Raw genomic sequence first — 15,533 nt, 5'->3', positions numbered from 1 at the left:
CATTCCTGTTCTTTATGTTTATTGGCTGAGCACAGGTACTCTGAGGGTGAAGTATGTAAGAACAGTGTTAGGGCAAGGATATAACCCTATGTGCCTTATATGGTCATAGGGACCATGGGTGTGCTGATAAGGTAACAAGACAAATCTGTGGAATGCCAGGTGATCTCAGGGTGAGGATCAGCCGGTCTGCAAAACAAACTGGCTGACTGTGTAGCATGTTACATATTTGGCAGGCCATTCTAACCAGAAAGACCATTTCAGGTAGCTTGGTACAGTAAATACTTAAATGATGACTTGAATTCAAAATAAAAGTCTCTTGCAGTAGATATTTCCTTATTTCAGTGGGCCCTGGTAAAATATAATGTAAATAAATATATAGATTTCATTAGACAAAAGTTCAATCAACTAAAAAAAGGAAATTGTGATCACTAAAATGAAATGAAGGAATTTGGGGCATGTACAGTATCAATGAAATGTGAATTAGGCCATGAATGAGTAAATTGTCCAATTAGAGGGTGTATAGAATGGACACTGTGGATTGTTCCACTGCAAATGGCGGTGTCTTTTTGGTACCCGTTTGGTACATACCTGAGAACTATGAGAGTATGACGGGAGGATTTTTCTCTCTGTTCATCCCTCTGTGTGGTTTCTCTGCAGATTTCCTCCAGCACTCCTAAGCCCACAGCTGGAGCCGCGGCTGCTGAAGGAAGCACATCTCCGGACCTGGCAGAGGTAGGTAGTCCGCTGGAGAGACTGCGGGCCTTGCAGCCGCCGAGCTGGAAGTTTACCGAAAGCCTCGCTTCAGCGTGGAAAAGCAACATCCCTCCTGGGCATTTGAACCTGCGGCGTTCCGTACCGGTCGGTTTCCCCGGCCCGGTTCCCCTCCGCGCTGCGGCTGACTGAAGTGTTGTTCTTGATCTTCCACCCGCAGGTCCCCTCTGGAATACGCAGGACAGAGCCTCAGGACCCAAAGGCCTGTGTGAGCTCTCCTTTGTTTCAGCTGGCAGAGGTACTCTCTCTCCCCTTGACTGTGGTTTAAAGGGCTGCCAAGCCACACTGAGGCCACACTTTGGCTGCGCAGCCACGTTTGAAAACCACCCCAGGCTGCAATGCAATACAATGGCCCTTTAAAATCTAGGACATCAATGCATGTCTTGGTTATGGTACCATTATGTTGCTTATCTAAAAACATGCATTTGTCACTATTTGGTGCAGTGTACATGCTTATTCATTACAATAATCAAAACGGTGTCGTTTAAACCACTGTTTTAAGTGGTTTAGCCGAGCGAACCAGATACCTGAATGTTGAAAATGTCTAATTTATAAAATATGGAAATTAAAAGGGTTAAAAATGGTTCACTCTCTCTTGACCTCAGTTCGGGAACAGTGGGGCTCAATTCTTTTTTTTTTGAGGCTCAGTGATTTGTCTACCCTCCCCCAGTCCCACAGTGGGATTACTAGCCTGTGGAAGAATTGCAGCAGTCAGGGTAAGCTGCAGGTGGAGATCATGCCCAGCTCTGGCGTTAACACACCTCTCTGCTCTCTCTGAAGCAGATATCCTCCAGCACGCCGCATGCCACCGGGCCAGAGGGGAAGCCATGTGGACAGTCCGCCCTCTTCCAGCTGGCTGAAGTAGGTGGCTCTCCCTGACGCTGAATGCTTGGGGTCTCCTACCTGACACAAACTGCAGGCCTTCAGTGCCAGACCACTGAGAGATTCAGTGTTGAATGTTAAATTCATTTTATACCTCCTCCGATTCACCTAGAGGGGGATCAACATGGATTCTTAGTGATTAAACTTACTGTACTCATTTCACTGAATTATTATTGTGTTTGAGGCCTGTGTGTAAAAATTCAACTGCTGCCAATAAAGGGCTCACCCATAAGCAATGTTATGAATATGAGAATATGTAAGAATTCTGAGAATATGAATGGATAAACACATTTTTTGTACAGTATTCTTTTTTTTACATCAAAATGTATTGCCAAAGTTACAGGTACTGGTGCATATAGTTGTATGTTCCTGTCAATACAGACCCTGGGCTTGGTTTTTGAGACATTCAGTTGACACTTGCACCCATACTAAAACTGAACCTCATGATTATTCTGTGCAAGTGTTCTTTGAGACCTGTCAAGTTTTATGAAGCCACGTCATGTCTGTGGGCCAAAAAAAGAGGTAGGAAGAGGTTGCGTCTGTTTTTTGAAGAAGTTCATCGGTTTTAATTTGATATTATTGCAGATGTGCTTGGCGTCTGAGGCGGGGAAGATGGAAGCTTTGGCTCCGCTGCCGGTGGGCGAGTCCACCTCAGCCTCTTCCTCTCACAGTGCTGAAAACCCTGATCTTCCTCTGTCCTCCTCCTCTTCCTCCACTTCTACTTCCACCTCACCTTCTTCATCGTCCTCCTCTTCCTCCACGTCCTCCACACACACCGACGCCAGTCCTCCGGCTCTCAGCCAACCCAAGAATGTGAAGAAAAAGAAAAAGAAGAAGAAGAAGAAGAAGGACGACCCGGTGGAAGAGAGGAGCGAGGCCTCTGGGCTCGACAGCGAAAGCCCGCCGTCGCCCAAGAAGTCCTGCAAGAAGCGGCAGTCCTCCGACTCGGACCTGGAGAGCATGATCTACACCATCGAGGCGGTGGCCAAGGGGGCCTGGGGACCGGAGGAGGTGCCCAAGAAGAAGGTCCGCCTGCCAGAGGTCCCCGGGGAGCCCGTTTCGCCAAAGAAGGCCAAGCCCAAAGCCAGGAAGCCGAAAGTGGAAGAGAAGCCAGCGGTGGACTGCACGCCGCTGGAAGTGGAGCCGCCCTCGCCCTCACCCCCGCCCAGCCCCAAGGCCGAGGTGGAGGAGGAGGAGGAGGAGGTGGAGGAGGAGGAAGAAGAAGAGGTGGAGCCCCCCGCACCCGTGGAGCAGCCACCCAGCCCCCCGCTGCTCCTCCTCAAAGCGGAGGAGAAGGAGGGGGAGGCCAAGCCCGAGAGCTGTGGCTCCAGGAAGTCGGAGAGGACGTGCAAGGGGGCCCTGTACAAGACTCTGGTGTCTGAAGGAATGCTGGCCTCGCTGAGGGCCAATGTGGACAGAGGTACGGTGACCATCCATCGTACTGCTGTTACAATGAGCAGGGACTAATGTTTACAGCAACACTGCTGTTACAATGAGCAGGGACTAATGTTTCCAGCGACACTGCTGTTACAATGAGCAGGGACTAATGTTTACAGCAACACTGCTGTTACAATGAGCAGGGACTAATGTTTCCAGCGACACTGCTGTTACTATGAGCAGGGACTAATGTTTCCAACCACACCTGTCTGCCTGTCTTTGTCCAATAGTGGTGAACACTGATGCAGCAGTGGTAACATAGGTGAATCGGTTGGGTCAGAATTAGAGGCATCAGGTAACATCAGATATAGGAGCTAATTAGGGGACTAGATCTAGAGAGCCTGGTTTTTGGGAATTTGTGTCCCTATTCATTTGAAATGTAGGATCTTATCCTTTTGTGGGGATGAGCTGGGCAATAGTGGTGAGGTACAATAACTTAGGTCTACTCGATACCATCACCTTTACTGTGAAAGGATGCAAATAATATCACTGTTCTTACTGTGGAAGGAGACAAATTGTTACTGTGCACTATGCAGTGTAATAAGCTACTGTATTCTTGTGTGATTCTAGTGCTGACAGTGAGAACTCTGACACACAATATCACTGCTTTTACTGTGGAAGAGGTTCAACCCTTGTAATACAATTGGAGATGAGTTACATTACAGTTATGTTATTAGGGGGAAGACAGACCCCAGTGATGGTCAATGTGGTACAATAGACTGCAGACCAGAAAATGCTGTGATGTAGACAAACAGTATTGTTTGCCCTCAGCCATGGTAACAGAAAATGTTATGTTATATGTGATATCATAGTTTTTAAGAGTTTTTAAGACTAGAGGTCCAATGCTCTATTAATACCATTCATCTTTGTTTTTAACTTGCAACACATTTTAACTGTCACTAGAGGGCAGCAGATGGATGAGAACATGGGACCCAAAAATGAACAAGACTGAATAGGCATACTGATGGGGTTTTTTGAGAGCAAAGTTTTCCGCCAGGCTGATCATCGTTATGAATAATATTTGGTATATTTCAGCTGATAAAGTATTTCTAAATGAGTAATAATATCGCTGCTTGTTGTGCCTGTGTGGTGCAGGTAAGCGAGGCCGGGGCAGTGTGTCCGATCATGAGGCCGGCTGGACCGAGGACACCTGGGCCTTCACACAGACGGGCCCCAGCAACCCCAAGAAGCTGAAAAAGTCCAAATCCAGAGACGACTCTGTTCCTGGGTGAGCGTGTTCAGCGTTTTGTTATGATGTGTGCAAGTTTTTGTACTATGTATTTAATGACTTTAATTCAGTGGAATATATTGTCATAATTATATTGATTCAGCACACACTATAGGCAGAAATACAGTGACTATTTAGTACATTAGTATGAGGAAGTATGTCTAAATCATGATTAAACTTCCTATTTAAGGTGAATCCCATCCCCAGACACATGCACAGTGGTGAAAAACCAGGGTGATTGTGTGGCTCGGCAGATGAGCCAATGAACAACGCTTGCGCACTTGCAATACAATTGTCTTCAGAGCAAAAGATTTGACGTCAGAGAATATTTTGGGGAAATAAAATCATCAATATCTATCTCCAATTGTAGATGGCACTCCGAAAACCTACTTTAGACTTTTTGCTAGCTCTTTTTTGAAACTTAACAAACCTGTCCGAGAAACATTTCAACAGCCAATTGTCCAAATACTTTTGGTCCCCCAAAGTTTGGGTGGGGACTATGTACTGTATAACAAGACTACAATTCCTGCAGTGTTCAACCAGTATGGATGTAAAAACCCTCAACTTAAAACCCCTGCACTTTAACCACATAGTGATTGTTTTATTTCAACTGTTTGTTTGCAGGAGTACAGAGTTAGAACAACAAAAAAGATGTATTGCACTGTATAGGTATTGCTGGAGGGCAACTTCATATCAATTCGCGAAACTGATCGCCCACCAGGCACAGACCAAACTTTCCCTGGGTTTTCTGAGAAATAGTTGTTGCCACCATTATACAGAAAAAAAGATGGTGCTTTAGATAAAGGCCTGCAGTCTGGCCGGTTCGGCCACACCCACACAGCCAGACCGGGCACTGAGGTTAACCCTGTGCTCCGTGCAACCTGCAGCCTGGGGAAACTGGAGCAGGAGTTTGAGAAGAAGTTCAACAGTCTGCCACAATACAGCCCCCTCACCTTCGACAAGAAGAGCACCTCGGTCACCAAGAAGAAGAAGCCCAGCGAGGTGCCCAAGCCCTGCAAGGGTGAGCAGAGAGGCATTGTGGGATACTGCGAGAATGAATATCTGTTTTCAACCAGACTCTGCTCATTTCACTCAGGAATGACATTAATATCATTTAACATAGCATGTTATATTCTTTTGTTGTCCTTTTTTTAAATCTTAGGTTCATCTCCATCTCAGAAAAAGAATTTATTCCACAAGATTGTTAGCAAGTACAAGCACAAAAAGGAGAAACCCAATACCGTGGAGAAAGGTGAATAGGCGCGTTAATCTCATCGCAATGTTTCAAACTTTTTTATTTTTTTTTCCCTTGCGTAAAAACTGTTCACCACATTCGTGACAGTGTGTGTCCGCTTTGAAGGGTAGCCATGAGGGGTCTGTTTCCACTTGACTGTTGCCGTCTTTGGCTTTCTGGCATGCATTAGACCTGAGCCAAAAAGAAAAGGGCGCAAAAATCTAGGTCATTTGGAGAGAGCCAGGTGGTTTCAGTGAGGCCGGGTGCTGCAAACCTAGAAGGTTCCGTTGTTAACGCTTCCTATGTCTGGGGCCTGTTGTGTGGCAGCTGAGGGCAAGGGGCCTGCTACAAGCAAACGGCAGTGGAGCACCCAGAGAGAGAAATGCATGCATTCCCTGGCTGCTTGTCCATGCCGGACGACCTGACCTGTAATTCCCTAACCCCCACCCCCTGTTCCGAATATGTAGCCATAGCAATGCAAGACCCCCCCGTGCTGGATGGAGGGCCGACGGTGAAGGTGGCGGGCCCCTGTGGCCCTCTCTCTCTGGAGGTGCTGGGGGCCGCTGAGATGCTGGTGGGCAGCCAGAAGAGGAAGGCCCGTAAGAATAAGATCACCCACCTAGTGCGCACTGCCGATGGCAGGGTGTCCCCAGCAGAGGGTGAGTGACCCTGCTCTGCACAGAGTGTGTGTATGTGTATGTGTATGTGTGTGTGTGTGTGTGTGTGTGTGTGTGTGTGTGTGTGTGTGTGTGTGTGTGTGTGTATGTGTGTATGTGTGTGTGCGCTTGTGAATGTATGTGTGTATGGTTGTGTGTATGTATTTATGTGTGTGTGTGTGTGTGTGTGTGTGTGTGTGTGTGTGTGTGTGTGGGTGGGTGGGTACTCAGTAGTACTAATTACCTGGGAGAAAATAAATCCATGGCTGAATTTGGATTGGAGTGGCTGAGTTGATGATTCCTGTGAATGGTGTGCGGCCCCTGCAATGGATTGATGACCTGCACAGGGTGTATTCCTGCCCTTCACTCAGTGTATGCTGGGATAGATTGCAGCCCCCAGCAACCCTGACCAAGAGTAAGAGGTTTAGAAAATGGATGGACATTAGGGATGCAATTTTAGTTCATGGTTCAGTTCATCACCATTTCCCCTCATCACAACTGTTGTTAACGCTAAATACATCATTCTCCCAAACAGTAGACTGGAACAGTATCAGTTGGTCCTCTAACTGTGGTTTTTCTTCCATGTGTACCATTTCGCAAGCTGACCCACTGACTGCTTCAGCTACAGTGCATCCGGAAAGTATTCACAGCGCTTCACTTTTCCCACATTTTTTTATGTTACAGCCTTATTCCAAAATGGAATAGATTCATTTTTTTCCTCAAAATTCTACACACAACACCCCATAATGACAACATGAAAGAAGTTTTTTTGAAATTTTTGCAAATTTATTAAAAATAAAAAACTAAGAAATCACATGTACATAAGTATTCACAGCCTTTGCCATGAAGCTCAAAATTGAGCTCAGGTGCATCTTGTTTCCATTGATCAACCTTGAGATGTTTCTACAGCTTAATTGGAGTCCACCTGTGGTAAATGTATGAGAAGCACTCGCCCCAACTTCAGCTGTACAGAGTTTCACCTTATTTGTTATTGAAATGCAGGCAGTGGAGTTATTGTCAGTGTTGTATATCATTAAATAGAAATGGCTGGTATAACCAACCTCCTTTTCAGATAGTTCCTTATTTGAAAAATAAGGAAATCCGGTTGGTGGGGGTGTGTGTTTTTATAATGTAAGCAACAACAAAAAAAAAAAAAAAAAATGTCCAATCAGTTCCCCATTTAGTATCTTTCTAAAGAACCCTTGGTTCCTCATTTTAGAGAGGTCACATGAAGTCTCTGACACTGTCTTTCCTTCTGCTCTTCCCTGCCTGCCCTGCAGAGGACAAAGCCAGGGAGGTGATCCAGAATCAGGATGAAAAGCCATTAACCCAAGAGACTTTATGCAATGAAGACGGGTCCTGCGCTGAACCCAGGCCCCGGGAGACGAGCGGCGATGGCGCCGACGGGCCCGCCATTTCCGGCCTCCCGGCCTTCTTCAGCCTGGCTGCTCTGGCTGAAGTTGCAGCCATGGAGAACGTGCACAGGTCAGCTCCCAGTCATCCGTCAGACGTGGAGGGGGCGACATTAGCTCGGGAAGTCGGAGGGTTGCCGGTTCGATCCCCTGCCCTGAGTGTGTCGAAGTGTCCCTGAGCAAGAACACCTAACCCCCAATTGCCCCTGACGAGTTGATTGGTACCTTGCATGGTAGCCTATCACCATTGGTGTGTGTGAAATGCAGTCAATTTGGCATTTACACAACACCCCAGGAGGGGCTTTGGGTGGCTCAAGCCATTAATCATCCTGAAATTGTCTAATCATCTGTACGTACTGTAAATATATGGAAGAAATATTGATATTTCACAGAAATATGTAATATTGGAACTGTTTCAGTGCTGACTTTGTCCTACAGCCCCATAGTGCAGTGCCTAATTAGCTGATGTGTTACCAGTGGAGGAGGACTATGTACCAGAGCAGTAGGGGAAAAATGGTTATCACCGCAGTATAGTTTCAGTGTTTCTGGGTTTTATCTGGCCATGCAGACCTGTTCTCGTTTGCCGCTTGCGTCTTTGGTAAGCACTCGGGCATTCTGCAATGCCCACTTCCTGTTTTTGTAATGGTCTTGTTCTGTGGTTTCAGAGGCCAACGCACAGTCGCCATGGCAGCAGACGCACAGTCGAAGGAAATGGCCCAGGCCGCCGTGCTCATCTCCTGCGCTGATCAGTGAAGGCCCTCCCCTTCCCACATCCTCCTCCTCCCCACCCCAACCCCCTCAGACAACACAGTCACGACGTGCTTCTCTGCCCTGACCTGGCTCTGGGGAATGGGAGGTTGTGACAGAGTGAACTGGGCTCAGCTGTGGACTTGGGGAACAGGGCCTGCCGAACGCTTGTACCCAGTGGGGGGGAGGAGGGTGCCCCCTTACCCGCGCTCCCCTCCCCCTCCCGGCAGAGCTGACCTCCAGCCCCCCGGTGGAGCTGAGCCAGTACGGGGGCGTGGCTTTTCCATCCGGGGGCTGCGACGGGTTAGCGGGATTCTGCTACACGCCAGACAGCTGCCGTCTTCAAAGGTCAAGTTTTGCAGACAAAAAGTGCATTTAAATCATGCGCGCGTGCGCACACACACACGCACACACACGCACACACACGCACACACACGCACACACACGCACACACACGCACACATACATACATGCACACAAAAAGCTCTCCCTTCAGGAGGTTTTTACTTCTTTATGGTGAGCCGGTTTTAAGTTTATCCACATCTTGTTACCTTCTTGGTACTTGGTATTTCCTGTGTGAGGAGGTGTGTGAAGCCCTGTGGCTTTCTGTTTGGAACACCCTGACAGAGCTCTGGTGAAACTGCTTCAGAACTCACTAAAACGCCCTTGACCTCATTTCCTGCCTAAGGCCTTCATTTTGTACACTAGCTCTCTGAGCTGTGTGTTCCCCTGCTTTGCAGAGAGCTACAGAGGACCTGGGCAGTCAGTTGTACTTCGTAACACACTCTACCCCCCCCCCCCCCTTGTTACAGCTGTAACGACAGCCTCGTTACTCGGAGGTTCTGATTGAGCGCGTGTCAAACAACCCCCTTTTTGGAAATCTCAGAAAGCATTCCATTGCTTGGTAGTTCTCATGTAGAGGCTGGGGGTGGCTGCTGGAGGGAGGCTCTGACCATTGGAAAATGCTGGCCGCTGGCCGGTCTGTTTGAGTTGGGCAGCCGAGTGGATCAGGGTTCTAGCGCGAAGCCTCGGTTTCACTGTGGGAAGGGAACGGGTCTCCAGGCAACCGGTCAGCGTGCTGCTCTTCATTCTGACTAGATGGGAACTTTATTACCCAGCATCCACCCTGTGTGATATCAGTTGAGATCAACCTGTGGGTTGTCGGGCCTCACTGGTTTACTGGTACATGCTTTTTTCTTCTTTTTTTCTATCTGCGTATTCTTTTCTCTCTCACGGTCTCTCCCTCTCACACAGACACGCACACACACACACACACACACACACACACACACACACGCACACACTGGAAGTACTTGAATGAAAAGAGATGCATTTTATGTCAATGCCTGACCTTTGAGCAGTCTGTGTAGCATCTAAATAGCTAATCCAAATGTGTGCTACTAGTTTCCTAAGATAGATTAATAACACAGACACTGCACTAATTTTTAGCTCCAGTAGAAGAGGCTTCATTATGTTTTAATTATTCAGTTTTATTCATTCAGGTTTGTATCAAGATTCCTCCTTCACCCAATGTTTATTTATTTTTTTTATTTTATTTTTTTCTTGGTTTTTTTTCCCCCTTCTTCCTGTGTCGCTGTTTTCTCCTTGAGATCATGACACTGAAATGAACTGTCCCGTCAAACTGAACTTTGACTCTTCTTAGCTTTATGCTTGATTTTATTGTATTTTTTATTCATTTGCATGTCCTTATTGAAGTGAAACAGCCAGGCTTTCATTCCATGAATATTTGTGGGCTCGAGTTGAAGGCGCCCAGCTGTGCGGTGGTCCTGTGTACAGTACAGTAGGTTAATATTGTATGTTTTTAAACGCTTCCGTGGCAGGTGAGACGGTGGCTTTCTCTGTTGATTGACAGCAGGTCATTTTCTCGGCCGGTCAGCTGACTGCCTGCTTGTTCAATCAGCTGCCTCCGTTCGGACGGTCAAGCCGCCGAACCCCCACCTTCACTCCTGCACATGGCATGAATGACAGATCTTCCCATATCCGTAGTTCCAAGGCCTATACTCAAATGGTGTGACGGTATAGATCAGTCTCTCTCTGTCCTTCCCACGCTGCTGTGGACGTAGGCTGTGTAGTAGTCCAGACTGGTGGATATGCTGTTCTGTTTGACTCCTGTACTCTCTCTCCCTCAGGACTCCTTCCGTTAGAACATACTACCGCTTTTTGGAGCTACCGCTGATGACCCATACCAATTTATTATTCTTTTTCATAAATTATTTTTCACATTTTCATTATCTGCCCTGTCAGTGGTAAAAAAAAACAACAACAAAAAAAAACAGTTGTATCAGTGTTCTGTTGGTATCTGCCTTGGTTGTTCCTTTTTTTTGTTGTTTTTGTTTTTGTTTGTTGTTCTTAATGGCTATTCCAAACCTCAGATATCTCTCCTGGGTCCCAGTTTACTGGATGAAGACTGTTGTAAAAAAAAAAAAAAAAAAGAAAGAAAAAAAAAAAAAGCTCATATATAAAAAAAAAAAAAAAAAATCCTTCATAAACACACACCGTATAAATACCTATGTAGAACCTGTCCCTATGCTTACTTGTTAAGCAGTTGAGCACTGAATAGTACTGCACTGCTTGTAGAACAGCAACTTCTGTTTCTCTGCTTCTCTGAGAGTATATAATCTTATAGCACCTGCATTACCTGTGCATTGGGGCAGCAGTACTTTGTAAAGAGCCGGTTCATAGTTTTCCATGGTGTTACCATGTGGCCTGGACATGTGACATCCTAACAATAACTCAAGGGCCCAGACTGCTGCACACAAGCATTTATTTCTCCTAAAACTCTAAATACCGGTTTTCGGTGTACTTTCCAATTTAGACTGACATTGCTTTTATAGTGCAAACTGCAACGGACATCTTCGGTCAGTTTTCATACCCCCCCCCAAATGTATTTGTGCATAGAAACTGGTGATTGAACTTGGAGCTTCAGCTTTTAAAGTTGCAAGTGAGATTTAACAGTTTTTCTGCTTGCTAATAAAATAATCCTAGATGCATTGAAATTATATATTTTTCACAGATTTGAGGAAATAATTCTGGGGTAGGTGTGACTTGTTTTGGAAGGATTAAGCATTAAAGAACTTACATAAGACTTCCTCACATATACTTCAGTTTGTGCTGTTAGTGCACCTTGTCCATATCTGGACATTCTAATGAGTAATTTAGTCACTGCTTAAAGATGACACTGTTCCAAATGTTTCTCTTCAATCAGTTCTAATTAAAAATGAAATAAAAGTGTCTTCCCAAAAAAAAGAAAAAAGCACATGTACTTCATCAAAAACCATTTCAAACATGGCACTAGCCAGTGGGATAGCATGTACGTAACTAAATGCTTGTAACTACTGTGGTTCTGCGGACATTTGCCAAAGAAAAGGAAACAGTGTCTTTAAATCAAATACATCGTAAGAATAAGGCTAGATTTGCAGTTGCACTGGATTTTGTTTGGTGCATATGATCTTCAGGTAACAGATGTTCTTTATCAGCACAATTAATGCTATATTTCTGATGGGGTTCCTCTGACTTAAAACAGTTTTGTGGTAGTGGTGTACATTGTTCGCACCTTTTAAATGCCTCTTTTAAAAGACTATATTTGCACCTTAGAATCCAAACCAAAATAATATCACATTGAAATAGTTATTTTCTCTCCCCCTCCCCAACACACTTCTGCTTTATTTTGTTTTCACACCACTTTTCTCCGACCCTTCAGTCCCCTTCCATATCTTAAAAAAAGAAACCTTTATTTCATTGCAAATGTATGTAAATATGAATGAAGTATTTTAGGCTGATTTGAGCATTCTGGCATGAAATTGACAAAAATTATATATCAACACATTTTAATCCCCTGCCCTTCTCATTGTCCACCTTTTCTATATTTAAGATGCCTATTTAAAACTAGAGTTCCTATATGAATTAAATGAATATTATCGATGATAATACCCTTTTGTGCTAGTACTGTCTCTTGAATGTAATGGATTTTTGTACCTGTATTTTTCTATTTGCTATTCAATCTCAACTTTCTGTACTTGATGGATTTATACGGAGGAGTTTACACACGTGAATAGTTTGTTACAACCAACAGTCATTGCCGTGGACAGGCGCCGTTGTGAGAACTCCAGTTCTGTGAGTTGACTTGGCTCGTCTGTAAGCATCTGTTAGAGCGATTTTACAGAGAGTTTAATTTCAGAGCACAGGAATATAACCACCCTGATTTGTATCATAAAATGCAGGAATCAAGGACCACTCTTAGCAGTAAAGGGTGAAACCAGGGACACTTGCAATTACAAAGAACAATTGCCAAACCCTCTGTAATTTGAGCTTATTTATTTTATTATTTTTTATTGTTTGTTTATCCAGATAGTCTTAAAAAAAAAAAAAAAAAAAAAAAAAAAAAACCTGAATATGCACCCAGAACTTTTAAAGATGTACCTTATCTGCTCCATACAAGAATGTTATGTGTGTGACTGCTTGAGCAGTTTAACACAGTCTTGTTGAGGGCTTTCTCCAGATTGAATTATGTTTCCTCTTGAAAGTTTGTACCATGTGTGCTTGATCTAATTTATGTCAATAGTACTGTATCATAACATGTATGGACTTGATTGTTACAGCCCAGTTGTTAATGCAGCCTTGCCTTACTGGACACCCTGCTTAGAAAGGGATTCCTTAGCCATTGCCCTCAGCTCTTTTCACTGTCATTACACTGTCTGCTGGCGCAACTAGTACTCCCTCAACACCTATTAAAATACCTATATTAAACCTTCTGCTCTCTGTGTCTCTTCCTTTAGTCCAGAAGGTTTGTCTTTTTCTCCATTGAACATGAGGGAGAGAAATGTTGATTCACATTTAACAGCCTGTCATGTACAACAGCAATATGATCTTATCGAATATGCTTCAGCTCCTGTCAAAACCTGAAGGAGCCAGAGAGAATGTTTTATGTATAATATCTGGGGGGAAAAAAACTAATGTTTTATTTGAAGTTTAAAATGGTAACCTTCATGTGACATTCCCTTTATAATGTTGAAAGCAAGAGTGAAAGATATGGCTCAACCAGTTGCTCATACACTGCTCAAAATGAAGGGAACACTTAATCATCACAATGTAACACCAAGTCAGTTAAACTTAAGGGATATCAATCTGTCCATTTAGGAAGCACAAATGATTGTGAATCAATGTAACCTGCTTTGGTGCAAATGAAATTGACAACAGGTGCAATGGAGATGTAAAAGCAAGACAACCCCCTAAAAGGTAATGGTTTTGCATGTGGTGGCCACAGACAGTTGCTGTCTTCTTATCCTTCCTGACTGATTCTTCTCTTAGTTTTGTCATGCTAGTGTCCTTGTCACTACTGGTAGCATGAGGCAGTACCTGCAGCCCAATCAGGTTGCACAGGTAGTCCAGCTCCTCCAGGTTGGCACATCCATACGTGCGGTCGCAAGAAGGTTTGCTGTGTCTCCCAGCACAGTCTTGAGCATGGAGGAGATACCGTTACACAAGGAGAGCTGGACAGGGCTGTAGAAGGGCATCAACCCAGCAGCAGGACCGGTATCTGCTCCTTTGTGCAAGAAGAAACAGGAGGAGCACTGCCAGAGCCCTACAAAATGACCTCCAGGCTACTGGTGTGCATGTTTCTGAACAAACTCAGACAGACAAGTCAGAAACAGGCTCCATGAGGGTGGCATGAGGGCCCTACTCTCAGAGAGCAGGTTCATACTGAGACATACTGGGTTCCTCCTGGTGCAGGACAATGCCCGGCCTCATGTGGCCAGAGCGTGTAGGCAGTTCCTGGATGAGGAAGGCATTGATGCTATTGACTGGCCCTCACGTTACCCTGATCTAAATCCAATTGAGCACCTATGGGACGTTATGTATTGGTTATGTATTGGTGCACCAAGTACAGCCACAGACTGTCCAGGAGCTCACTGAGGCCCTGATCCAGGTCTGGGAGGAGATCCTCCAGGACACCATCCGCCGACTCATCAGGAGCATGCCCAGAGCATGCCCATACAGTACATCAAAGCATCACTCTTGTTGATTTGAAACAATGTTATTAGTGTAACAGCTTGCTGGAAAGTGGTTTGTTTGGGGCCCATTTAGGTCACAGTGCATTTCATTATATATAACCAACTAAAACCTATACATTTTTTTAGCGCTCTTCATAGAAATAATTTCAGCTCAGTTAAACTCACAGATAATCAAATAACAATGATGGAAAACAACAGAAAAGAAAGAAATGAAGAGCAGTTAAAACATACAGTAAAATACACAAAGGGTAAATAATAAAAACTAAAATTCCCTATAACGGGGCACATTATATGTAAAGTGTACAGCCCCCCTCTTTAACCACCCCCTCTACCCATTGATATTGTCCTGTCTGAACCTCTACGCTGTCTGGGTCTGTGCCTAAGTAAGCCAAAGAATGGAAAGACACTGGGGGCTTGAACAAATGATGTGAAACCTTGATGAACACAGAAATCTGACTCCTGTTAATCAGTGGGACCCATGCAAAATAGGGTATCTATTGATTATTACTTACAATATGAAAGCATGTGCTTTGCTATTGGTCTTATAGATCGTTGATAGCATTTTAAAACTCATGGAAATGTTGAAAATACAGTGTGGGTTTCTGCTCACTTCATTAAATGAATGCACTGTAAAAACACGTTGCAGCACAACATCCTGTAACACCAATGCGTAGGCAATGACTGACTGACCACAAACTTCTGATGATGCTGCTAAATGGCAAAGTTCATGGAGGAAAAATTGAATGTCACATTTGCTTGTGGAAGGTTTTGCTTATGATGTAAACAAATGCAAGTGAAAACCCAGTGGACATAAGCGTCTTCACCAACTGCACTTATACAATGAGAGAGACATAAGAAAATCCTTTGCTGTGAGCCGGTGTCTTTCATTGAATCTGCTCTTGGCATATATTATTGCTTCTTCCTGGCATACTGCACTGCTTAAAAATAGTCTCTGGAACAGTTCTTTCATTACACCATTACTGCATTTAATATTGTATATAGTATGCATAGTCTTTACAATTGGTATAGTTGTGCTTGTCCTCTTGTCACAGAAAGGCAGTTGTGCTTTGTATTTTATATCCATTTAAAATGTTTCTCACTTTATACATGATATGGTTTGTATAATAACCTGTC

The 15,533-nt window shown here is 44.5% G+C and overlaps 1 protein-coding gene across 3 annotated transcripts in view; it reads left to right on the top strand.

The window, feature by feature from the left end:
* LOC133133902 (HMG box transcription factor BBX) overlaps nt 1-13,134 on the top strand; it is a 37,547-nt gene extending 24,413 nt beyond the window's left edge. For 2 of the 3 annotated variants that reach the window (XM_061250185.1, XM_061250184.1), the window contains exons 9-18: nt 658-732; nt 932-1,009; nt 1,552-1,632; nt 2,239-3,073; nt 4,186-4,318; nt 5,206-5,339; nt 5,481-5,570; nt 6,020-6,211; nt 7,489-7,693; nt 8,286-13,134. In XM_061250185.1, the coding sequence (XP_061106169.1) occupies nt 658-732; nt 932-1,009; nt 1,552-1,632; nt 2,239-3,073; nt 4,186-4,318; nt 5,206-5,339; nt 5,481-5,570; nt 6,020-6,211; nt 7,489-7,693; nt 8,286-8,373 (1,911 nt within the window). In that variant the 3' untranslated portion in view covers nt 8,374-13,134. The remainder of the gene's footprint in view (nt 1-657; nt 733-931; nt 1,010-1,551; nt 1,633-2,238; nt 3,074-4,185; nt 4,319-5,205; nt 5,340-5,480; nt 5,571-6,019; nt 6,212-7,488; nt 7,694-8,285) is intronic. The other variant, XM_061250186.1, reaches the window with a different exon arrangement.
* Nucleotides 13,135-15,533: the final 2,399 nt, after the last annotated feature.

This window comes from Conger conger, chromosome 7 (assembly GCF_963514075.1).
Source record: "Conger conger chromosome 7, fConCon1.1, whole genome shotgun sequence".
NCBI classification, from domain to species: Eukaryota; Metazoa; Chordata; class Actinopteri; order Anguilliformes; family Congridae; genus Conger; species Conger conger.
The sequence above is the reverse complement of the archived record's forward strand: the minus strand, read 5'-3'. Positions and strand labels throughout refer to the sequence as shown.